The 24351-nt window shown below is 46.6% G+C and overlaps 2 protein-coding genes across 3 annotated transcripts in view; one reads left to right on the forward strand and one right to left on the reverse strand.

The window, feature by feature from the left end:
- Positions 1-1037: 1037 nt before the first annotated feature.
- Positions 1038-13994, reverse strand: Ybey (ybeY metalloendoribonuclease). 2 transcript variants are annotated; one of them, XM_048346063.1, is made up of 5 exons: positions 13809-13988; positions 9460-9711; positions 8342-8470; positions 3626-3694; positions 1038-1611 (listed from the first exon to the last, which is right to left on the reverse strand). In XM_048346063.1, exons 2-5 carry the CDS (start codon positions 9667-9669, stop codon positions 1525-1527), a joined length of 495 nt encoding a protein of 164 aa, XP_048202020.1. In that variant the 5' UTR covers positions 9670-9711; positions 13809-13988; the 3' UTR covers positions 1038-1524. The 2 variants fall into 2 exon arrangements, with proteins under 2 accessions (XP_048202020.1, XP_048202019.1); XM_048346062.1 differs by lacking the exon at positions 1038-1611 and having other exon boundaries at positions 3262-3694; positions 13809-13994.
- Positions 13995-14022: 28 nt separating this feature from the next.
- LOC125351373 (minichromosome maintenance complex component 3 associated protein) overlaps positions 14023-24351 on the forward strand; it is a 44272-nt gene continuing 33943 nt past the window's right edge. The window contains exons 1-9 of the mRNA XM_048346061.1: positions 14023-14238; positions 14879-16199; positions 16412-16632; positions 18384-18462; positions 18702-18846; positions 20345-20535; positions 21470-21609; positions 23005-23202; positions 23436-23704. Coding sequence (XP_048202018.1) covers positions 14990-16199; positions 16412-16632; positions 18384-18462; positions 18702-18846; positions 20345-20535; positions 21470-21609; positions 23005-23202; positions 23436-23704 — 2453 coding nt within the window. The 5' untranslated portion in view covers positions 14023-14238; positions 14879-14989. The remainder of the gene's footprint in view (positions 14239-14878; positions 16200-16411; positions 16633-18383; positions 18463-18701; positions 18847-20344; positions 20536-21469; positions 21610-23004; positions 23203-23435; positions 23705-24351) is intronic.

Genomic DNA, 24351 nt, shown 5'->3' on the forward strand with positions numbered 1-24351 from the left:
TAGAGTGCTTGCCTTGCATGCATGAAGCCCTGGGTTCGCTTCCTCAGCACCACATAAACAGAAAAGGCCAGAAGTGATGCTGTGGCTCAAGAGGTAGAGTGCTAGCCTTGAGCAAAAAGAAGCCAGGGACAGTGCTCAGGCCCTGAGTTCAAGGCCCAGGACTGGCAAAAAAATATATATATATACATTATATACACACACACACACACACACACACACAGAGCTGGGTTCTGGTGGCTCATGCCTATGATCCTAGCTATTTAGGAGGCTGAGATCTGAGATTGATGGTGTGAAGCTGACCTGGGCTGAAAAATGGAGACTATTTCCAATTAAACAACAAAAAAGCTGGGCTGCAAGTGTGGTTCAAGTGGTAGAGCCTCAATACTGGCATACACACAAAAATATACATATGTCTCTCTCTTGTACACACATACAAGGACACTAAAAGACTCTATATGATGGATCTGGTTTGCACAGCTTTTTCCTAGGAGTCAGGCTGAACTCATTCTTACAAACAAGGTCAGGTGCTGTCTCTTCTATCTCTCCTGGTCCTGTCAGATTCTTACACTATGCACATGCTACCTCTAATCATTCTTTTTCTTTTTTGTTGGCTGTGGGGCTTGATCTCTGGGCCTGGGTGCTGTCCCTGAGCTCTTCAGCTCAAGGCTAGAGCTCTACCACTTGAGTCACAGCACCACTTCTGGTTCTCTGGTTAACTGGAGATATGTCTCATGGACTTTCTTGCCCAAGGCTGGCTTTGAAACGAGATCCTCAGATCTCAGCCTCCTGAGTAGGTATGATTACAGGCATGAGCCACTGGCACCCAGCTTTTTTTTAATTTTTGCCAGTCTGGGGCTTGAACTCAGGGCTTGGGCACTGTCCCTGAGCTTCTTTTTGCTCAAGGCTAGCACTCTATCACTTGAGCCACAGTGCCACTTCTGGCTTTTTCTGTTTATGTGGTACTGAGGAATCAAACCCAGGGCTTCATGCATGCTAAGCAAGCACTCTATCACTGAACTACATTCTCAGTCCCTGGCTTCTTTTTTTGTTTAGTGAGATTTTCTAGCAAGTTGCTCAGCACCTTTGGGGAACAGGTGTTTCGAGTCATGGTGGTAAAGTGCCTCCCCCCATTTCCGTCCACACAGTGCCACAGGAGAACAAAGGGAAGAATGGCTCTGCAATTTCAATCATGACCACAAAGTTCAAACACGGTACCCCTAGCCTGGACATTCCTCTCACAGGGGTAGCAGGGCTCAGGTCACAGAGCTCCTGGGGGTGAGGGGTGACATGTGCTAACCCCACCTAGACCTTGAAGCATCAGAGTTTTTGAGGGCCCTCTGGGGATTAGAAGTCTTCTGTTTAGGAGCATGCAGACAGCTTTCTGAATGGGAAGAGACAGCTAAATTCCAGGAGTGTAACCCCATGGATACCACCACTAGCAGAGCTTCCTGTGTGGAGGGCTAGTCAGGGCCCCATCCTTGCTCCATTGGTCCACTGTCTCTCCTGTCCTGGAGCTCCGCAGCATCAGTAGAGGCCCCTGCTCAGGGGCTGGAGCCTGCCCCCAGTGCGTCGGCTTAGCTCCTCCAGCACCTGCTTTTCTTGAAGGTACATCTGGAACACAGGAGAGCACTTACTGGTTAAGCCTCCAGGCACTCTCGGCTGAGGGGTCACCCACTCAGGAAGGCCCTCCCTAAGGTCCACCTCCAGAGTGGGGGCCAGTCGGGTGAGGCCTAAGGGTGGTACCAAAGGCAGGGCACCTTCTCTAGCACCTGCATCAGAGGTAGGCAGCAGGCTGGCACCGGGAAGGGTACTAAGAAAGACCGGGGGAAGAGGATATGCAGGAGGGCCTTTTCTTAATTTACTAAGAAGTGTTTCATGAGGTAAGCCAAGTTCAGAGAGACAAACGACACTTTACCTATGCAGAAACGGGATCTAATATACTGTACAGAGACATGATAAATTATAGAGGATGGGCTGGGAATACGGCTTAGTGGTAGAGTGTTTGCCTTGCATGCATGAAGCCCTGGGTTTGATTTCTCAGCACCACATACACAGAAAAAGCCTGAAGTGGTGCAGTGGCTCAAGTGGTAGAGTGCTAGGCTTGAGCAAAAGAAGCTCAGGGACAGTGCCCAGGTCCTTAGTTCAAGGCCCAGGACTGGCAAAAAAAAAAAAAAAAGATAAATTATAGAGGACTCTAGGCATCCACACACAGTGAGACCAAAGGAGGACACTCTTAGGAAAGGAACACGAATGTTCAATAGCTATGTGTATCTGATTATATAAAATGATATTTATCAAAATGAACTCCAGGAAATGGAAACGAGGTGTGTTTTTTCCTTTTCTTTTTGTCTTGTTTATTCATTTATCTGTCTTTGGGGGGGTGACTGGGGGCACAGAAATGGAGGGACAAAGGGTGAACAAATGAAGCAATAGTACTCACTGGACACTATGTTGAAAATGAACTATAGGGGCTGGGAATATGGCCTAGTGGCAAGAGCACTTGCCTCGTATACATGAAGCCCTGGGTTCGATTCCCCAGCACCACATATATAGAAAACGGCCAGAAGTGGCACTGTGGCTCAAGTGGCAGAGTGCTAGCCTTGAGCAAAAAGAAGCCAGGGACAGAGCTCAGGCCCTGAGTCCAAGGCCCAGGACTGGCAAAAAAAAAAAAAAAAAAATGAACTATACAACTTTTTTGAGGGGACGGAAGAGAGTGAGAGTGAGGGAAACAGTGACATTGTTCAAAAGAAATGTACTCTTTACCTGACTTACATAACTGTAACCTCTTTGTACATCACTCTTACAGTAACAATTACAAAAAAAAAAGGATCTCATGTTTTTCAGAGATGGGTTGTTGGCTTACAACAGGAGTCTATTAAGTGCTGGCTGGCAGCAACCAGCAGAGCTATATAACTGCAGTGCCCATCAGCACCAGAAGAGGACACAAGCTGCCAGCTCACTATTAAAGGAAGGGTCCTCCACCTTGCCTTGTAATCCTACCTACCCAGCAGGCTGAGATCTAAAGATTGAGAAGCCAGCCCTGGCAAGAAAGTCCCTGAAACTTATCTCCACTAAACTACCACACACACACAAAAAAGGCTGGAACTGTGGCTCAAGTGGTAGAGCACTAGCCTTGTGCAAAAACAGCACCATGACTGGCACACAAGAAAAAAAATGTTAGCTCCTCTTCCTATCAGTACCTTGGCAAAGAGAATTTATTGCTTAGTCTGCCTGCCACGGACTACCTTTTTTTTCTGGTACCTGCAGGATTCTGGACTGAGAGTCTTGTTTGTTTGGTACTGTAATTACTTGAGTTAAACCTTCATCTTGGCTTTCTGCTGGTTATTTGGGAGATAGAGGCTGACAGACTTTTCTGCCCCAGATGATCCTAACCACGATTCCTCTATCCTTCTGAGGACCTAGGATCCTGCCTTTCCAATGCAAATTCTAATACAACTAAATGTGTTTGGGATGGCCAATATTTGAAACAAGCACCTGTGAGCCTTTTCATAAAGGGAAGGTCAGCTGCCTTGGTTCCTGTCTGGCCAAGGTTAGTAGGGTCTGGGATCAGCCTGGAGGGCCTTGGTGGGAAGCACAAGTCCCCTTCCTTAGGACATGTTCCTACCTTTTGCCACTCTGCCTCTGAATGATGGGTGAAGCCCAGCAGATGACAAAGTCCATGGGTAGCTGTCACCTGTTGGAATAATTAAAAACAAGCTATGGGCATAATCTAATAGTTGTCCCTTCAGCATCACCCCTAGGCTCATGAGTTGCCTTTGTCAAGACTGAGTTGTTCTATGCCAGGATGTTAGGTCAGGACCCTTGACAGCTGTACTGGACAGAAATGAAGTACCAGCTTCAATACCCTCCTGTCTAAGATGTAAACAATCTACCCACTGTTGGGGTCTGGGTTTGGGATTGAGAACAACAGAAACAGAATTTGTGGGGCCAATTAAGGAGTTGAACAGCTGATCAACCAGATCAGGGAGGCTATGGGGAGAGTATTGCTTGGGTCTGAGGAAAACAAAGAGGAGAGGGAAGGGGAAAGTGGGAAAATAAGCAAAATGTTAAGACTTTCTCTTTTATGTTCATCCCTTCATTTGGAACTATACCTCACAAAAAGACTCCAAGGAGAAATGTAAACTGCATTCCTAAACCCACAGATCCATGTATTTGAGAGGCTGAGGCAGGAGGATCATGCATTAGGAGTGGGCTATGGAGTAAGATCATCAGAAAGCAAAACAAAGCAACAAAAAACGAATGTCCAGATTTCAAACCCCACAACCACTGAAACAAAAACAAATGTGACCCAAAGCATATATATGCCTCACTAAATGTAGAGCAACATGTGTTTATTATGCCTATACTCAACTCTGTGGGCTTTTTTTTTTTTTTTTTTTTGTTTAGGACCTGAACTCGGACTTCTAGCTCAGCTTTTTAGATCAAGGCTGATACTCTACCACTTGAATTATGCCTCCACTTCTTGCTTTTTTGCTGGTTATTTGGAGATAAGAGTTTCTAGGATTTGTCTGTGTGGGCAGACAATTCTCAGATCTCAGCCTCTAGAGTAGCTAGGATTATAGGCTTGAGCTACTGGTACCTGGTAGTATGCACTACTATTTTTTTTTTTGCCAGTCCTGGGGTTTGAAATCAGGGCCTGAGCACTGTCCATGGCTTCCTTTGCTCAAGGCTAGCACTCTACCACATGAGCCACAGTGCCATCTCCAGCTTTTTTATGTTTATGTGGTGCCTAGGAATTGAACCCAGGGTTTCACCTGTGCTAGGCAAGCACTCTACTGCTAAGCCACATTTCTATCCCATTGCTACTATTCTTGCTAATAAGTCTGCTTAAGTTTCCCATCTGTCTTGTTCTTAAGTTCTTTTCTGTGGAAGAGTCAAGGACCCTCATGTGGCCTGGGTAAAAGCACTCCCCTTTTCTCTCAGAGACAGATCTAAGTGTTTAGAACCAGCTTGGGCATCACAATGAGACACTACTGAAGGACTGACCCCCACCCTGTTTTCCCAGGTGCATGCAGATACTAAGTAACCACCAGAGATAAGTGCAGACTGCCTGATGCAGGCAGGTCAATCTGACCTGAGCCTGGCTGTAAACATTCCATGGTGGGCCCGGCTTGTGAGGCTCTGAGGACTGAGATATGAGGCCAGGTTGGAAGGTAAAACCATCTGGGCAAGACAGCTGTAGAGGTGTTTAAACATTAAAAAACTTGAGACCTTGGATAAGGGAATGCTCCCTTCCCACCCCCAACATAACCTCCAAACCCAAGGGAAGGTCTGTGTCCCTCACTGGCAATAAACAGTCCTAGCCTGTTGAGATTGAGTCCAGCCTGTTTCTTCCCTTTTTCCTCCATTTCCCTAACTACCATGCCCACTAAAAAATGTTATACAGCAAGGAGAAAGGAACAGATGGGAGACGGGGAGGGGGAAGGGTAGTACTAGCCACTCTGAGGTAAGAGGGCAAAAGCTGAAGGCCACAGCCTTCACCCAAGGCCTGACTCTGGAGAGGTACTATCAGGGGACATGAGATTAGGGATCAGAGGGAATGGAATACACCTTTTACTGACAGCTCTGTATAGAAGCTCAACTAAGTGTGCAGAGCAGAGTGAGAGTTTTAGTCTGTCCCTGTCCAGTTAGGGTTGGGCTAAACTCCCAGAAGAGGGGGATGAAAAAGAGTGCAGAACTGTGGTTAGAGGTTGGGTCTGTGTCTAGCCTTCTTGGCTGAAGCCTGGCAAAGGCCTCCATGTGTGGGAGGGAACTGGTGTAGTAAGGGTCTGGCAGAGGCCATCCCTTATGAAGACCACACCTCCTCTGAAGTCAAGACAGAAGGGAGATCAGCTGAGGTCCTGGGACTGACTGAGGTAGGGAGGGTTCACCTGGGCCCCAGCACTGTCTCCTGTTGATCCCAGGATGAAGAAGAGTGGGTTGGCTTTCCACTTGGGAGTACCTGGAGGAGGGAATGACAGGGAACAGAATTTTCTGGAGCTGGTGGAACCAGAGGTCTGGCCCTATCTCCTGAGGTGCAGAAGAACTGAAGGTTCTCAAGAAGCCATATCTATACTGAATAGCCTACAGACTTGTTTGACCCTAGACTAAAACATTGCAGACAAAGTCAAAGTTATCGTTAGTCCACAGCCCTCTTCCTTTTATTTCTGCTGGCTCTAGGGATTGAACTCGGGTCCTCAAGCTCACTGAATTTGCTTGCTCACTAAGTGCTGGCACTCTACCACTTGAACCATGTCTCCAGCCTTGTTTTTGCTTATTAATGGGAGATGGGGTCTCATTGGGCCTGGGCTCACTTCAAATCTTAATCCTTCATATTTCAGCTCTCTAAGTAGAGTAGCTAGGATTATAGGTGTGAACTCCTGGCACCTGGCTAGGCTTATTTATTTGTTCAATTTCTGAAGTCAGGTTATGAGTACAATGTGTGTGTGCATGCACCAGTCCTGGGGCTTGAACTTAGGGCCTGGGAGCTGTCCCTTGGCTTTTTTTGCTCAAGGTTAGTGCTTTACCACTGAGTTACAGCTCCATTTCAGGTTTCTTGGTGGTTAATAAGAGATAAGAGCCTCACAGATTTTCTTGCCCAGGTTGGCCTCAAACCATAATCCTCGGATCTCAGCCTCCTGAGTAGCTAGGATGATAGGTATGAGCCACTGGAGCCCAGCTGCAATGAATTTTGATCAATATCATCTCTTCCTTCCATCAATCTCCCTCATTTGGCAAGGGCCATTTTCTAGCAAACTATATTCCTTGTGCTTAAATTTCCCTGTGATTATTAGATACAATCTGGCATTTCAGCTTGATATACCTCTAGCCTCTATAACCTAAAGGTCGTAATCTTTTTGCCATGTCACATCAGTAAAGAAGATTTGGAGGATCAAGTGCTTGTGGCTAGCCTGGTACAAAGTTAGTGAGACTCCATCTCAAATCTAAACCTAGGAGTTCACACCTGGAATCTCACAGTCCAGGACAGCCTGGGGGAAAAGCATGAGACCCCACCTGAAAAGTAACTAAAGCAAAAAAGAGCTTGGGCATAGGTCAAGTGGTAGAGTACCTACCAAGCAAACACTAGGCCCTGAGTTCAAACCCTAGAACACTCCAAAAAAGAACAAAAAAAAACAACCCCTCAAACTCCCAAAGTTCATGTAACCTCTTTTATCTTCTTCCATTGTGGAACATGTCAGAGTAACTTGAATACATGTACCTGGGCCATGGTCACTCACATTTGGCTCAGAATAAGGTATTTTCTTACATCCTTAATAAGAGTTGTTAGCTGGGCATTGGTGCCTCACAGCTATAATCCTAGCTACTAAGGAGGCTGAGATCTGAGGATCATGGTTCAAAGCCAGCCTGGGCAGAAAAGTCCATGAAGTTCTTATCTCCAATAAACTACTCACAACCATAAGTGGTGCTGTGGCTCAAGTGATAGGGCACAAAGCCTTGAGCACAAAGAAGCTGAGGGACAGTGCTCAGGTCCTGAGTTCAAGCCCCAGCACAGGGGAGAAAAAAGCAGAGTTGTTATTTTATATTGACAGGGTGCACAGCTCCTGGACACATAGATTCCAGGGCTTAAACCTCTGCTATAACACTTCCTGTCATTTTCAGGAAGGAAGTTTGTAACTTCATTCTCTGTATAGCACAGCATACCTCAGACTGACCCCAGAGGATAGTCAGGGCAGAGGGCACGCCCTTCACAAGGAGTCTCCTGGGAAGCTCTGCTTTAGGTCACTCAGAAGCCCTAGTATGTCCAGACATTCTGTCAAAGGAAAGTGTCTATATTGAACCTGGCAAACCTGATGACACTTCTCACTTGTCAGAACACTTTCTCTTCCATCAAGCTGGAAAAGAGGAAAGACAAATCTAGTGTCCTGGAGGCTGGTATCCCTCCCACTTTTGGCAGCTTAATAAGCACCTGATCCAGGAACTGGAGGCATAGCTGAAGTGGTAGGGTACCAGCTATGCACAAAAAAGCCAAGCAAGAGTGCAAGGTCTTTTGTTCAAGCCCTAGTGCCAGCATGCACCTGCATGTGGGCATATACATGCATGTAGATACATCCTCATAACAGAAGAGAGAGTGAGCAAGTAAGCAAGCAAGCAAGAAAGAGGAAAAGAAAAAGAAGCTGATCCTGCAGGTCTTTGCTGATACTGAGAGATAAAAGGCTGAGAAGAATGCTGGGGCTCCTGTTGTATCACCATTGTGTTCTGTTTTTATAAACAGTTCTCCTCCAAGAATACTATGAACACCAATGTGCACATAGTCTCTTCTCAACCTCTCTGTGTCTGTATTTTGTTAGCCAGGATGTATGATATCAGAATACCCACTTACAGTCAGGATGTCATAGTAGTCCTCATTTTCTTTGCACTGTTGGAAGATATATTCCACTCCTAGGAAAATGTCTCCCAAATTATAATCATCTTGAAAATCAGGCTGGGGAATTTCACCTGCTTTCAGATGCTAAAAATGAACAAACAGACTTTGAGGATACCATCTCAGCAACAGTAATCCAATCACAGGACTGGGCTTGCAACTCAAAGAGGATACCTGGCTCTCTGACCACAGTATGCACAGACTGTATTGCAAGCCTGATACTGGGTTACCAGACAGGGCTTGAGTGGAGTGGACTACACAACTGTTACTTTTTTTTTTTTTTTTTGCCAGTCCTGGGCCTTGGACTCAGGGCCTGAGCACTGTCCCTGGCTTCTTCCCGCTCAAGGCTAGCACTCTGCCACTTGAGCCACAGCGCCACTTCTGGCCGTTTTCTGTAAATGTGGTGCTGGGGAATTGAACCCAGGGCCTCATGTATACGAGGCAAGCGCTCTTGCCACTAGGCCATATCCCCAGCCCCAACTGTTACTTTTTTTTTCTTCTAAATTTCTTAGATGTGAAATTACCAGATGGTGATATACATTGAATTCTGAACTCAACCTCTCTTGACTGGCTTGATTGCTTGGCTAGTGCTTTACCACTTGAGCCACATCTCCAGACCAGGTTTGTTCTCTCCCCACACCCATGGAGTCTATAGGACTTTTTGGCCTGGGCTGGCTTTTGAACTGTTTGTCCAGATTTCAGCCTCCTGAGTAGCTAGGCTACCAGCAAAAGTTACCAGTGCCTAGCATACATGTAAGTTTTAAAGGCTCTCAAAGCACTGTATACTGCCAAATTACTTTCTAAAAGCATTTCTCCAATTTTTTTTTGGCTACTAGCAATGAGCAAAGCTTCATGCTATACAATGTAGGTATCTATAACATATTCATTTAAAATGTTTACCCTGGTTTCTTTTCAGCGGTACTCCATTTTTCCAATTCAAACATATTCATTATTAAAGTCACACATTCTACACTTTCATGTAATTCTGAAAATTTTCAAGAACAAGATTAATAACCACATCTGTGCTAAAACTGTTTGACCACACCAGAAAACTTGATCAGAAGGAATATTTTTACCTCATGAAATGGAAAAGAAAGCACATCAGTTGGGATGTTTTTCTTTCTGTAGATTCTATTAATATGCTGAATATTCTTGTTGTCAACACAGATGAGCCCCAGGTCAAATTTCTGCACTCCTAAAATATTCCTTACAATCTCCATCTTCCTTCGAAGTGGCATTCTCCTAATAGGGATCACTTGCTGTAGGTTTCTAATCACCAAGCTCATTTCAGGAAGAACACCCAGCCCTTTCAAATGTTTGCAAGAAACCTATGGTTAAAGTTGAGAGACTCATCAGTTCCAGAAAGTGATAAAATCTATAAGAACACACATGCATTCACAACCAAAACACTTTATTTGGTGGAATCTGATAAAAGCTTTAAGGAATTCAAATTTAACATTGGAAGATATTAAAACTGGAGGATATAAAAGGAAGCAATGGGGCTGGGAATGTGGCCTAGTGGCAAGAATGCTTGCCTCGTATACATGAAGCCCTAGGTTTGATTCCTCAGCACCATATATAGAGAAAAGGCCAGAAGTGGCGCTGTGGCTCAAGCCTTGAGCAAAAAGAAGACAAGGACAGTGCTCAGGCCCTGAGTTCAAGCCCCAGGACTGGCAATAAATAAATAAATTAAATAAATAAATAATAAAAATAAAAGGAAGCAATGGAGGCCCAAGCAAAACAGGACTAATAATGGCCATTATGATTTTAAGACTAGTAGGAAGGAAAGGAGCCTTAACAGTGAAAGGTGTGGCTCTGCATGAGAAACAAGGGGAGGGTGTGGAACCAGTGTGTGTGTGTGTGTGTGTGTGTGTGTGTGTGTGTGTGTGTGTGTTGGAGTATGTGTGCAAGGTGTGAAGAGAAAGATGTGTATGTCTGTGTGGTGATGAAGGTGTATGGATATCACTGGACACAGGTGAAGGTTAGTGATGTTTCCCTTTAAATGTAAGAACTCTTCACTTAGGGTCCTTGACTTCGATCACAGAATAATGGTAAGAAAACTTGGCAGAACTTTAGTGAGTGAGCAGCAGACAAGCAGAAGGGAAGGGGCACACTCTAACAGAGTGTGGGTGCTCTCATAGGGAGCTAGACACACAAACAGCTCCTTGGCTGTCAGGGGCATTTATATGGTAAAGGCAAGGGATCGAGCTTCAAACCTGGGTGTTTTATCTTTGCTCTAATCACTCCTTGTGTTACTTTCTGAGTTTGGGAACATTTCTTCCAGGTAAAAATACATCCTGACATAAAACTGTAACAGGTCCCTTCAGGGAGGGTATTCCCTGTCCCTCCAAGAGTCCACCACTCAGACGGTTTCCAGCAAAAACATGATAAAAGGATTGGATTTATTGGGGAAGTAAATAGTGAACTGACTAGCCAGGGTCACAGCCCAGACTCGGGAGCTGAAACTGTGACCGTAAAAAGCAGACTGGTGGGCCAGGGCCGCAGCCCAGACTCTGAAACTGGGACCGCGCGCCCTGGACTGCTCTTGGGGTCAGGTTATAAGGACAAATACCACATTGTTAAGCTTAACACACACAGGTTACAACAATGAGGTTACAACAATTACAGAGCATGCCTGGTCACACACAGGTGGCCAATGGAGTTACAATCTGTCTCATACTATCTGTTTGAACCAACCTATCATTCTAGTTAAAATTGGCACGCAGATTTGGCACAGCTCACATGCTGCAGGCGGATACGCCTACTCAGGGGAGGGCACAGGCTTATCCTTGAATGTTCACAACTCAGGTGGTCAAGCAGTTTACATAATCTTATCCCAGTGAAGGGGAACTCCCCTGGATTGGGCAGGGGAGATCTTAGTGGATGGAGTTGTCTTCTGCACTCTTCTACAGTGAGATGGAGTCAATCTGACAACCCTCAACAGCCAATGATGGTGCTGGCCAGATCTGACCTCCATATTACAAAACAGATCCTATCCTTGAGATAAGGAGGCACCTTGTTTTCTGCATTTGAGGCAGGAGGTTGCTTAAGCCTGGGGAAAGCAATTTTCTCAGGAAGGCATACATCTTGTCTGACAAGTGTTAGTTCTTGGGGGTACAGAATGTATCCCTAAGGAAAGAATGCATCCTGTTGTCTCTTTGAAGCAAAGATGGTACTTCTATGTTTCTAAATACCATATTTCTGGGCTGTGATGTAGCTCAGTGGCAAAGCACTTGCCTAGCAAGTGCAACGTCCTGGGTTCTGTCCCCAGTACCAAAAAAGACAAAAAAAAACCAAACTCATATTTCTGAATTGCCTTCACCAGGTCTGTTTCCTTAAGTTACCCTGTTTCATTTTCCCTAAATGACATTGGCCCCTTAATCTTAAGGGAAGTAGATAAAGGAATATCTCCTGTATTTGCTGTAAGCTGACCTTCATTTCCCCTTATTCTATCCAGCTTCAGGGAGAGGTGAGGGAAAAGGGAAGGATGTGAAACCAGTGTGGTCATGGATGAAAAGCAACCATCCCAGAAGACCACATGGGCGGACACAAGACAGTCACATACAGCAAAAGGAATTTATTTTCAGCAGGGGCTAACAAGGCCATTCTTTCACGGAGAGAAAGAAATCGCTGGTGCCTGTCCTTTGTTCAGGGGCATTTTTTTATACAGTCAGACTTTATTAGGGTGCAGGAAGTATTCTTCATGTGCAGATGAATGCTAAAAATAGCACATAGCCATAGCACATAGTGGGGACTAATTGCAAGTTACAGTTAGGCAGCATTCCACGGATGCAGCTGGGAGCTAAGGCTAACACAGGGCTCTCAGAGAAGTGAAGCGGAAGGAACACCAGGGCAGAAGGTCAGTTATGGTTAGGCCTGGCCAGAGCAACTGGTTTTGAGGGAGGGGCCTTGGACCTGACATGGAATGCATGCTAACAATGGAGGTGTGTACACATGTGTGTACATGTGAGATAAAGGTGAATAGGTGCATGAGTGCATGTGTGTGTGGTTAAGATTTAGAGTCAGCTTGCCCATTAAGACCTGCCCTGTGTCCCTACCTGTTTATAAAAATCTGTTGTATTTTCCCCGAGGCTGTACTGTTTTCCTGGTGTGATGTGAAAATTCCCACCCCAGTTGCAACAGTCTCCTCATACTCCTCAGAAAGTGAGTCTCCCCCAAATTCCATAGACCATATAACACCTCCTTCTTGGAACTGACTCCCCCAAATCCCCATGGTCCATGTAATGTGACCCAAGTGACTGCCCCCTAAAATTCTGTTTAAATTCTACCTGTAATATGGAGGTCAGATCTGGTCAGCACCATCATTGGCTGTTGAGGGTTGTCAGATTGACTTCATTACCAAGTAGTTACAGAGTACAGAAGCTGACTCCATCCACTAAGATCTCCCCTGCCCAATCCAGGGAAGTTCCCCTTCACTGGGATAAGATTATGTAAACTGCTTGACCACCTGAGTTGTGGAACATTCAAGGATAAACCTGGGAGCATATCCGCCTGCAGCATGTGAGCTGGGCCAAATCTGCGTGCCAATTTTAACTAGAATGATAGGTTGGTTCGAACAGATAGTATGAGACAGATTGTAACTCCATTGGCCACCTGCGTGTGACCAGGCATGCTCTGTAACTGTTGTAACCTCACTGGCCACCTGTGTGTTAAGCTTGACAATGTGGTATTTGTCCTTATAATCTGACCCCAAGAGCAGTCCAGGGTGTGCGGTCCCAGTTCCGGAGTCTGGGCTGCAGCCCTGGCCAGTCAATTCACTTTTTATTTCCCCAATAAACCTATCTTTTTATTTGAGACTGTCTCTGAGTGGTGTACTCTTGGAGGGACGAGCAAGCTCCTCCCTCAGACCCCGTAACACTGCCTACACTTGCTGCCTCCATTCCTGCTTGGAGCAGCCCAGCAGGTGTGTACCCGAAACTGGGTAACCGGGGAAACTGGGGACTGGTGAAGGCAACTCGGAAATATGGTAATTTTTTTGTCTTGTCTTTTTTGGTACTGGGGACGGAACCCAGGACATTGCACTTGCTAGGCAAAGGCCTTGCCACTGAGCTACATGCCAGCCCAGGAATATGGTATTTAGAAACACAGAAGTACCATCCTTGCTTCAAAGAGGCAAGGGGATGCCTGGAACCCGCATCAGACCCTCACCTCTCATTTCTTACGCAAGGCACGGGGAGAGGAGGCTGGGTGTGTGTGTGCGTGTGCACGTGGTGGAGGGGCAGGTGATGGGGCTGCGTGAGGCGATGAGGCCTGGGGAGATGGAAACTGGGAAGGCAGAGAAGTTGTGGAGGGCGAACACACGCGGGAAGGCGGGAGGCGGATACTGGGGCAGGGGCTCCGCGGGGCGCGGGCGGCGAGCACCCCGCCGGTACCCCGCAGACGGGGGAACCGCACGCGCACGTACCGGGCGGGGAGCGGAACCGGAAGTTGTCCCTGGGTATTTTCTGCCCACCGTGTGCAGCCAGCGAATCGCTTCCGGTGGCCAGGGTCTGCAGTGTTCCGGGCCGAGCGCTCAGCGCAGCGGGCGGCGGGCGCGGGGCAGAGGAGGGTGGAGGGCGTCCGGACCGAGCTTCCCACGGGGCGGGCACTGGGGGGCCTGGACTTCCGGTGGGAGGGCGGTGAGCGTCCGGCCCCGGACTTCCGGTGGGCGGGCGTTGCCGGGCCGGGGCTTCGGACGGGCGGGCTGGGGTCGCACGTCCGCCGCCGCTCCCGGCTCCCCCCGGCCCCGGCTCTCCCGCCCTCCGGTTCCCCCGTATCTCCGTTCCCCCTCTAACGACAGTGCCTCCCCGCGAAGCGCGAGGCCTCTGCGACGGCCGCCGGGCGAGGCCGCACCGGTAAGGTTTCGCCGCGCCGTTCCCTCCGCCTAGAGGCCGGTTTCTCTGGGCCGGTTCCTGCGCAGTCGCCTTCGCGGGAAGCAAGAACACACTTCTCGGCCTGCCAGGAGCTAGGCGCCCCGGTGGCCTGGTGACCATGCGATGGGAGGAAGCGCCGAACTGTAACGCTCACGCAGCGCGGCCGTGTAGCTCGGTGGTGCCGGAGACGGGGCCCGCTCGGGTCCCCGCGGCGGGGTGAAGGGCCCAAGTAACGGTATGCCTTAGGAGAACAGGGGGTTGGCGAGTGTCTCAGCTCGTCAGGATGGCTTAGCCTTTTATCTTTCTTTTCCTTTTGGCGGTCCCGGAAATTGGAGCCAGGATTTTGCAGCTGAGCAGGCACTCTGCCCCTGAGCTACATCCCACTCCCCGCCTGGAGTTTGTTTTCGTCTTAAAGACCTGGGCTTTAAACAACTGTATGATAAAGTAATTTGTACCATGCCCACCGAAAGAAAACCCTATTGGTTTTCAGAAAATGAGGGTGTTCCGTCCTTTGTGTTGACGGCCTTTCAAGGAATTATTCTTATAGTATGACCTGTGATTCAAGACTCTTAATAGCCTTCTAACGTGATGTACTGTGATGACATGAATTTTTGTCTTTCAGTTTATCCTGAAGATGAAGGGGAGCCCCCTAGTGCAACGGACTATTTAAGGAAGAGGACTTTTTTCTTTTTGTAAACATAGTATTTATTGGCTTCTAATAACTGGGTCAAAGATGAATCCAGGGAACCCTTTTGGTGGGCAGCAGCCTAGTGCTTTTGCAGCATCTTCTAGTAGTGCTGGAGGTACATTTCAGGCTAAGGCACCATTTCGATTTGGTCAACCTTCTGTTTTTGGGCAAAGTAACACATTATCTGGGAAGAACACGGTCTTTTCACAGGTACCCAGCTTTGTAGCACCTTCTGGAATAAGTCATTCCTCTAAAGAACAAACATTTGGCCTCACCCAAACCTCAAGTGCTGGACTCTTTTCTGGACTTGAACACACTCCTTTTGTAGCTACATCTGGGCCTTCAAGTTCACCTGTGCCTGGAAACCCAGGATTTAATCTCAAATCATCCACCAGCATTGGGGGTTTCCCAAGCACTTCTACTTTTGGACCAGAAGCTGGAGAAATAGTGAGTTCTGGCTTTGGGAAAACAGAATTCAGCTTTAAAACTCTGGAAAATGCAGTGTTCAGACCAATCCTGGGGGCTGAGTCTGAGCCAGAAAAAACACAGAGCCAAGTTACTTCTGGATTTTTTACATTTTCCCATCCAGTCAGTAGTGGACCTGGCAGTCTAACGACCCCTTTTTCTTTTCCTCAGGTGACAAGTAATTCAGCTACTAATTCAAATTTTATCTTTTCAAAACCAGCTAGTACTAGTAACCCATCTGCTTTTGCTCCTGCTTTATTAAACCAAAATGTAGAGGAAGAGAAGAGAGGTTCTAGACCAGTGTTTGGAGGTTCTAGTAGTAGCTTCAGTAGCTTCGCCATATCTTCAGGGTCTTTAGGAGAACCCTTTCCTGCTAGCAAAACAAGTGCCCGGCAGGGGTGTGAAGAAGCTGTTTCCCAAGTGGAGCCACTTCCCAACCTCATGAAGGGACTGAAAAGGAAAGAGGACCAGGACCGGTCACCAAGGAGACATGGCCATGAGGCAGCAGAAGACTCTGACCCTCTGTCCAGGGGTGACCATCCTCCAGATAAACGACCTGTTCGCTTAACTCGGCCCCGGGGAGGCACTTTGTTTGGCCGGACGATAAAGGATGTCTTCAAAAGCAATAAAGAAGCCGGCCGTCTGATCAACAAGGAGTCTAAAAAGGAGAGCTGTTTTGTGGAGTCTGGGGAAAGTGAACCATCTCGAGGGAGTCAGTCTGTCCTGGCACCTTCCCGGCTTCCAGGTGTGAATAAAGAGGAAGAAACTGAAAGCAGAGATAAAAAAGAAGGTGAGTTCTCAAGGTGTTCGACCGAGTATACGCTGCTGGTAGGCTCTCAATAAGATCCATATAGTAGCTTGATTTTCAGGTAAGTCCCCTTTGTATTAGGAATCCTAACATAGGGCCTTGGAGATTTTCCTTCGTTTTTACACAGTTGGTGCCTCCTGTTGTCTGAGAATTAGCATCTGATGGCTTTATATGCCCATTTTCTGAACCCCTAGATTCTCTGAGGGGAACTCCTGTGCACCAGAAAAGAAGTGAGAGCACAGACAGTCTTGGAGGTTTTTCTCCCTTAGAAGCCACGGCTATCCAGTGCAAGAACATCCCTGATAATCTCAATGACAGAGCCATTTTGGAGAACTACTTCAGTAAAGTTGCTAAAGTGCAGCGCATCTTCACCAGGCGCAGCAGAAAGCTTGCAGTAGTGCACTTTTTTGATCATGTAAGTACTCCCAACTTGCTACTTGTTACCCCAAAGAGGAACTTTGTCACTTTCTTTTTTTAGTTTTAGCCTTACGTTTATTAAGCATGTGCTCTATACTGAACTACAAGCCCAGCCATTGGATTTTTGAGACAGGGTCTTGCTGTGTAGTCCACACTGGCCTTGAAATTGAGATCTTGCTGCCTCAATCTCCCAGGTGCTGGATTACAGGTCTTGGGGGTTACCACGCCCAGTGGCTATACCGGTATCTATTTCTGGAACTTTTTTTTTTTTATCATCCCATAGAGTAACCCTGAATAAGCATTCAGCAGTAACTCCACCCTCTGCTCTCAGTCTCTGGTTACCTCTACTTTCTGTCACTATGGATTTGCCTATCCTAGACATTCCATACATACATGGGATCATATAATATTTGTATTTTTGTGTAGTCTGTTTCACAAAGCATGTTTTCAAGGGTTATCAATATCAGTATTATCAGGTATTTTTTTGTTGCCAATCTTGGGGCTTGAACTTTGGGCCTGGGTACTGTACCTAAGCTTTTTTGCGCAAACTTAGTGCTCTACCACTTAAGCCACAGCTCCACTCCAATTGTTTTTTTTGTTTGCTCAAAGCACTCTGCCACTTGAGCCACAGCGCCACTTCTGGCCATTTTCTGTATATGTGGTGCTGGGGAATTGAACCCAGGGCTTCATGTATACGAGGCAAGCACTCTTGCCACTAGACCATATCCCCAGCCCTCCAATTATTTTGTGGCTAATTGGAGATAAGAATCTCAAGGACTTTCCTGCCCAGGTTGACTTCAAACCTTGATCCTCAGATCTCAGCCTCTTTTAAGTAGCTACAATTACTGGCATGACCTGCTGGTGCCCAGTAGGCCAGTAGGGGTGGGTACAATTGTTCTATTATATGGTAATTCTCTCTTTCTCTTTCTCTGGGAGGTTTGCTTTTTGAGATAGGATTTTGTTTTATATTCCCTAGGCTGGTCTTGAACTATGCCCCAGCCACTTTGATTTTGGGATTACAGGCATGTACCACCACACAATGGCAATCCTAATTTTTAAAACAGTTAGGTTTGCCTGTGTAATGTGTTTATTCTTTCAGCTGAACCTTAGGATTTTTAATCACATCTGGTATGGATACATTGCCATTGTGAATAGTTTACTGCAGTTTAGATGCAGCTGGTTGCCCTTATCTTTTCTGTTCCCCAGGAGCAGCCCCGGTTACTGAGTTTGGTGCATAATTTTCTAGACATTTGCAAATACTAATGTGAGATCGCTTTGTGTCTTGTGGTAAATGGTATTTCATGTGTATTATTTTGTATCTGTCTTTGGTGTGTAAGTAAGACTTGGTAATCTTTATTTCTGTGTATGTGATCAGTTAGTAAGATTCATCTTGCCAAGGGCTTGAGCCAGGGCTCAAGTTTCTGGGTTTTATCACATTTAAGTTGACACTTTCAAAAATGAGGACAAATTCATACTTGTCAGACAGGTTAGGGGTAATATGGGCAATGAGTACCATCACTACTCTAACCAAAGGCAGAGACATGTGCAAGGAGGGCTGTGGTGCTATAACTGAAGGCAGACGATGTGGGTGGAACACGTGGAAGGCGTGGCACCACTGGTGCTTAGAGGACAGTGGCTTGCTTTGTTTGTGAGTGGTCTGTTCTGTTTGCTGCATTTGTGATTTCAATTTTACTTCATTCCTTGGTCTCCTATTGTCCTCATACTTGGTGGTTATGGACTGTTTTTCAGGAATCTGCAGCTCTGGCTCGAAAGAAAGGGAAAAGTTTACATAAGGATGTATCTATTTTTTGGCACAAGAAGAAAATCAGTGAGTTTTCAATTATTCATTCCATCGTCTAATGTTCTGTGTGCAAGGCCTGTTGACTTCCCAATCTCAGTCTTTCCCCAAGGCCAGTGGTATAACTGACTGTGCAGAACCTGTGTCTCATACTTGGTTTCTTTATAACCCCTGTAACAACTATAAGAATTTCACTTTCTCAGAAACTAAAAAGTCCAGTATCAGGAGACTTGTGATGATATAAACTGTTTTGACTACTGTGTCCTCAGGTCCCAACAAGAAACCCGTTTCCCTGAAGGAGAAGAAACTCGGTGACAGTGAAACTAGCCAGGGCATGGAGGATGCATCCTTCCAGCACTCTTCGCTGGGCAAGCCTGTAATGAGGGCAGCAACTGGCAGCCTCCTGAATAAGAGGTGGGAGTGGCCTTCCCTGCTGGCCCTGCTCAGGAAGGACAGATGAGAAGTGGGGCTGCAGTGAGGTACTTCAGGGGTGGGGGACAAGAATTCGTAGTAAGAGGTTTCTGGGAGTGACTACTCCTTCATGAGGCTAGGACTGTGGGCTAGTGATAGAATGCTTGCCTAGCAAGCATAAAACCCTGGTACTGAGGAGTACCACATGAACAGAAAAGGCCAGAGGTGGTGATGTGGCTCAAGTGGTAGAGTGCTAGCCTTAAGCAAAAGAAGCTCAGGGACAGTGCCCAGGCCCTGAGTTCAAGCCCCAGATTGGCTTTCTCCTCCTTACCCTTTAACTAACTGGCAGGAGCTGGGTTGCTTTGGGAAAGCAGGTTTGCTCTAGGCTGATGGTCTTAGCTGAGGACTTGTGGGATGCATTTTTTTGTTTTTCATCTGACAGTAGTTATGGAAGTAATTCTGTCTCATTTTCACATACCCCAGGACTAGGTGGGGCTGGCTTTTCCCCTCACCTGAGATTTTTGTTGTTTTTTGAGAGAACCTTATCACAGAGTTCCTGTAGCTGACCTGGTGCTTTTAGCCACAGCTGTAGTTCCTGTGTCTTCATGCCTACTCGGGAGGCTACTCACTTGGCATGGCAGAGCTTTTTGCTGGTGCATATTGTATGTGCTGCCTGTGCGGTGGGTGGCACATTGACTTGCTTTTTCTAGCTCAGTCATCTATCCTGTTGTGTTACTTGTAGTTTCACTCAGCATGTAAATTCATACACAATAACCTTCCCGGTTAAGCAGTCTTAACTGGCTGTATTAACTATACATTCCTAGTAATCGTGTCTAAGATTTCCAGTGTGACATTTTGTATGTCTAGCTTCCTGTGGCAAAGTGATGCTCCTGCTCATGGTTGTGACGTGGTGCCTTGTGGGGTGAGTGTGGTGAGTGTGGTTGCTTCTCTGTCACATCACTTCCCTTTCCCTGAGGTCCATGCTGTAGGTTTGGCGGTCCAGACACCTGACTTCCTCTTTTCACATTGGTCCTGCTTTGACAGGTCTTTGTTTTGATCCTTTTCATCTTTTGTTTAGTGCATTCTTTTCCTTGTTCTGTTTTGTGATTAGCAGTTTTGCCTCCTGGCTTGCTTACCTTTTTCTTTCTCACTCTTCTGGTCTTAGATACTCTTTGATAATTCAAGTTCAGAGAATATTGGAAAATAGCTAGAAGATGGAGGTGATGAAAGTAGCCAGTTAACCATAACACGACATCTTTGTTGCTTATTACCAGCTTTACTAGTTCTTTTTCCTTTTGGGGGGGCGGGGGGGGGGGTCTTGGCTTTTGAGTCCTGGGCTTGAGTTGTTGTTCTTCCTCAGCCTTCAGTGTAGCTGGAATTATAGCTTCTTATTCCTCTTTTTAATCCCTAGCTATATTTTCTTAGCTTTAGAACTAGAAAATCTTGGAAGGTTCAGAAGTGGTAATGATAGGAGATACTTATTGTATTGTTTTCCCTATAGCTCTCCAGTGAAGAAGCCAAGTCTTGTGAAGGCCCACCAATTTGAGGGAGACCCCTTTGACTCTGGGTCTGAGGGCTCTGAGGGCCTTGGGCCATGTGTGTCCTCTCTCAGCACTCTGATAGGCACCATGGCTGAGACATCAGAGGATAAGTACCGCCTGCTTGACCAGAGAGACAGAATCATGCGGCAAGGTATGGTTCTCAGAGTTTCTGGCAAGGTCCTGGTGAAGGAGCCAGGGTGGGAGTGTCCCTTTTCATGGGACTCCACTGCTGTGGTGTCTTGGGACTGAGATGTGCCACACCTGGTCATTCTCCACCATTTCTCTTGGTGGAGTATTGTGTGTTTCCCTAGGTGTGTAAATTTACTTGTTCACATGTATAAAGTAGTTGGTGGGAGGGCGTGGAAGACCTGCTTACACTGACTGCTAGTAGGCTGAGCAGGCATCCAAAAGGCAAAGGTGAGGAAAGATGGTTTATTTTGGACATGGTTAAGCCTTTGGATTGTTAATGGAAGCTTGACTATATTGCCTTCCAAAAGTATTCTGTTGCTGGGACTACATTATAGATTCATACCTGTACTCTTGGTGACTTTGGAGGAGGAGATGGGGAAGATTGCTCTCCAGGGTGGTCCAGGCATAGCTTGAGATCCTGTTCAAACAATACTAATTGTGTGTGTAATGGAAAGGGTAGACTTCATTAAGACACGTCCACCTAATTTCAATTAGGTGATTCTCAATGCCGAGAATTCTGGAATACTGCCATGTGTTGAATATTTACACCTAATGAGTTTATCCTCCTAGTGAACGTTCTGTACCTTGTCATGGAGGTCGTGATGAGCATTACAGAACTCTGGCAGTATGCGTATCCTTAAGTGGGGTGTACCTACTGTCCGTGTGTAGTGGAGCTCCGTGGCTCGAAGGAGAAACACTAATGAGGGGTTTTGGTAAGACTTGATGCCCACTGTACGGTGGGCCACTCTTTTGAGACTCAGAGTTAAATTTTTTTCTTTGTAATTTATGACTTCCAAAATTACTTTTCCTTTTATCATAGCAATATACTTTTGTGAGTTCTCTGTAGTTGTGTGACACGTAACATATATCCTTATTTTTTGCTTGACATCATTCAGCTCGGGTAAAGAGGACAGATCTGGACAAAGCAAGGACTTTCGTAGGGACGTGCCCTGATATGTGTCCCGAGAAGGAGCGTTATATGCGGGAGACTCGGAGCCAGCTGAGTGTGTTTGAAGTGGTCCCAGGGACTGACCAGGTAAAACTCTGTCCCCACTGAACTAGGCCCCTTGCTCCTATTTTGATTATTTTCTTTGGCTAGATCCTGAGTATTTGATTACTATACTATAGGGCCTGACCTTTCCTGAACTTGAGAATGTTTCAAGTGGTTTGCTCATAAATCTGTATCAATCTAGATGCATTTGCTCTTCAGTGTTGTATGTGAGCTTTTCGACCTGACTGACGTGGAGGTCCCAGCCAAAAGCTTGCATCACCAGAGAGGCCTGGGTTTCTGAACAGGGACAGTCAATGCCCGGTGCCTAGGCCTGTGAAGGCCTCTGCTGCCCCAGTCTGTAGCCACCTACAGGTGCAAGGGGCAGCCCTGGATTTGTGATGGCCAGGTGGCCTGTGGCCCATTCCTTTGTCCCTGCTTCTATGCTCCTTTTGGTCCTCACTGTCCACCTCCATTTCATTTAACTTGGTGGTTGAGCATGGCTGAGTGAGACCTCTGACATTGCTTGAAAGTCTTTTACTTGTCTCTTCTTTGTGCTTTGGATCTGGCGAAGTGTGTTTTTGCTTCTTCTTCTTCTTTTTTTTTTTTTTTTTGGCCAGTCCTGGGCCTTGGACTCAGGGCCTGAGCACTGTCCCTGGCTTCTTCCCGCTCAAGGCTAGCACTCTGCCACTTGAGCCACAGCGCCGCTTCTGGCCGTTTTCTGTATATGTGGTGCTGGGGAATCGAACCTAGGGCCTCGTGTATATGAGGCAGGCACTCTTGCCACTAGGCTATATCCCCAGCCCTTCTTCTCCTTTTGCCAGTCCTGGGGCTTGAACTCATGGCCTGAGCACTGTCCCTGGCTTCTTTTTTTTTTTTTTTTTTTTCTCAAGGCTAGCACTCTACCACTTGAGCCATAGTGCCCCTTCTGGCTTTTTCTATATGTGTGGTGCTGAGGAATGGAACCCAAGGCTTTATGTATACAAGGCAAGCATTGTACCACTAGGCCATATTCCCAGCCCCCTTAAGTTACTTCTTTTTTTGGGGGGACGGGGCAGTCCTGGGGCTTGGACTCAGGGCCTGAGCACTGTCCCTGGCTTCTTTTTGCTCAAGGCTAGCACTCTACTTCTTGAGCCACAGTGCCACTTCCATCCTTTTCTGTTTATGTGGTGCTGAGGAATTGAACCCAAGGCTTCGTGCGTGGTAGGCAAGCACTCTATTGCTTGGCCACATTCTCAGCCCTTAAGTTACTTCTTATAACACCCTTTTGTCTTAACTCCTCCTATTTGCCAAAATCAGTTTTTATCATCACCTTTAATAAGCTTTCCATTTAAAAAGTATACATTCAGGCACCAATATTGTATGTGTGTGAGGTCTCTGTCCACCTCCTTTAAGGCCCAGCAATGGTGGGGTCAGCAGCTTGTCCTTTCTCTATGTCCCCAGGTAGACCATGCAGCGGCTGTGAAGGAGTACAGCCGCTCCTCTGCCGACCAGGAGGAGCCCCTGCCGCACGAGCTCCGGCCCTCGGCAGTCCTCAGTCGGACCATGGACTACCTTGTGACCCAGATCATGGACCAGAAGGAGGGCAGCCTGCGGGACTGGTATGACTTTGTATGGAACCGCACACGAGGCATACGGAAGGTACGAGGACATGTGTATCAGCCAAGCTGGTAGCTTGGTTTTAACTCAGATATTTTCATCTGACACAAAAATGTGCTATTATGTAAACCATTACAAAACTGTTCAAATGTGCTTCATAGGTTTGGGATCAAGTTAAATGTGAGGCATGGTTTTTCTCCTAAATGTGTAGGTAGGAATACGGTGTACTCACTAGCGTGTATACATGTGTAATCTTTCCCCTTGCTTGTGGTTAGGACATCACACAGCAGCACCTCTGTGACCCTCTGACGGTTTCCCTGATTGAGAAATGTACCCGGTTTCACATTCATTGTGCCCACTTCATGTGTGAGGAGCCCATGTCCTCCTTTGATGCCAAGATCAACAATGAGAACATGACCAAGTGTCTGCAGAGCCTGAAGGAGATGTACCAGGATTTGAGGAGCAAAGGGGTCTCTTGTGCCAGCGAGGCGGAGTTCCAGGGCTACAACGTTCTGCTCAATCTCAACAAGGGAGACATCCTAAGGTGCGTTTGCATGTGGTACATGGAGTAGCCACATGTACACAGAAAAAGAGTTTCTAAGGTTAGGAGACCCTGGTGAGGATTGAGCGAGGAGGGCTGCTACTCTGTCAGCCCTTTCCATCTAGGCTACTCATGTTGGATCCAAGAAGGGCTTCTCCTCCTGGTGAGAAAATGGGGGAGGAATCCTTCCAACAAGATAGGTGAGCCAGGGCTGGGAAGCCAGCCTCTCCCACTACAGTTGTTAGCAATTTGCTATTTCTTATTTTGTCAAAGGGTTAAGTAAGAAAAAAAGTTGTGTGAAATAAAATTGGTAAGGATAAGGTATTAAAATGAAAGAATTTCAAACTTGGTTTGATAATGTAAGTATATCTTTGTAGAATAAAAATACAGAGTTCTCTGGGACCATGTTTGTATTGAAGAAAACAACTGGATTATGGCTACTCTGCTCAGCTCCGCTCCCCCTCACCTTTTTTTTGTTGGTACTGGGGTTTGAACCGAGGCTGTTGCTTGTTTACTTGGCTGGTGCTCTTACCACTTGAACCATGGCACTAGAAGCCTGGATTTTTGCTAGTTAATTGAAAAAGTCCAGTGGAATTTTCTGACTGGGCTTGCTCAAACTGAGATCCTTCAAATCTCAGCCTCCCAAGTGG

Source organism: Perognathus longimembris, chromosome 5 (genome assembly GCF_023159225.1).
Source record: "Perognathus longimembris pacificus isolate PPM17 chromosome 5, ASM2315922v1, whole genome shotgun sequence".
Classification (NCBI taxonomy): Eukaryota; Metazoa; Chordata; class Mammalia; order Rodentia; family Heteromyidae; genus Perognathus; species Perognathus longimembris.

Coding starts and splice junctions, on each gene's coding strand:
- Ybey (XM_048346062.1), bottom strand. CDS start 9,669: ATGAGCTTGGTGATTAGAAACCTACAGCAAGTGATCCCTATTAGGAGA. Junction 8,471..9,459: donor TTTCTTTTCCATTTCATGAG/GTAAAAATATTC, acceptor GTTCATTTTTAG/CATCTGAAAGCAGGTGAAAT. Junction 3,695..8,341: donor ACTACTATGACATCCTGACT/GTAAGTGGGTAT, acceptor TTATTCCAACAG/GTGACAGCTACCCATGGACT.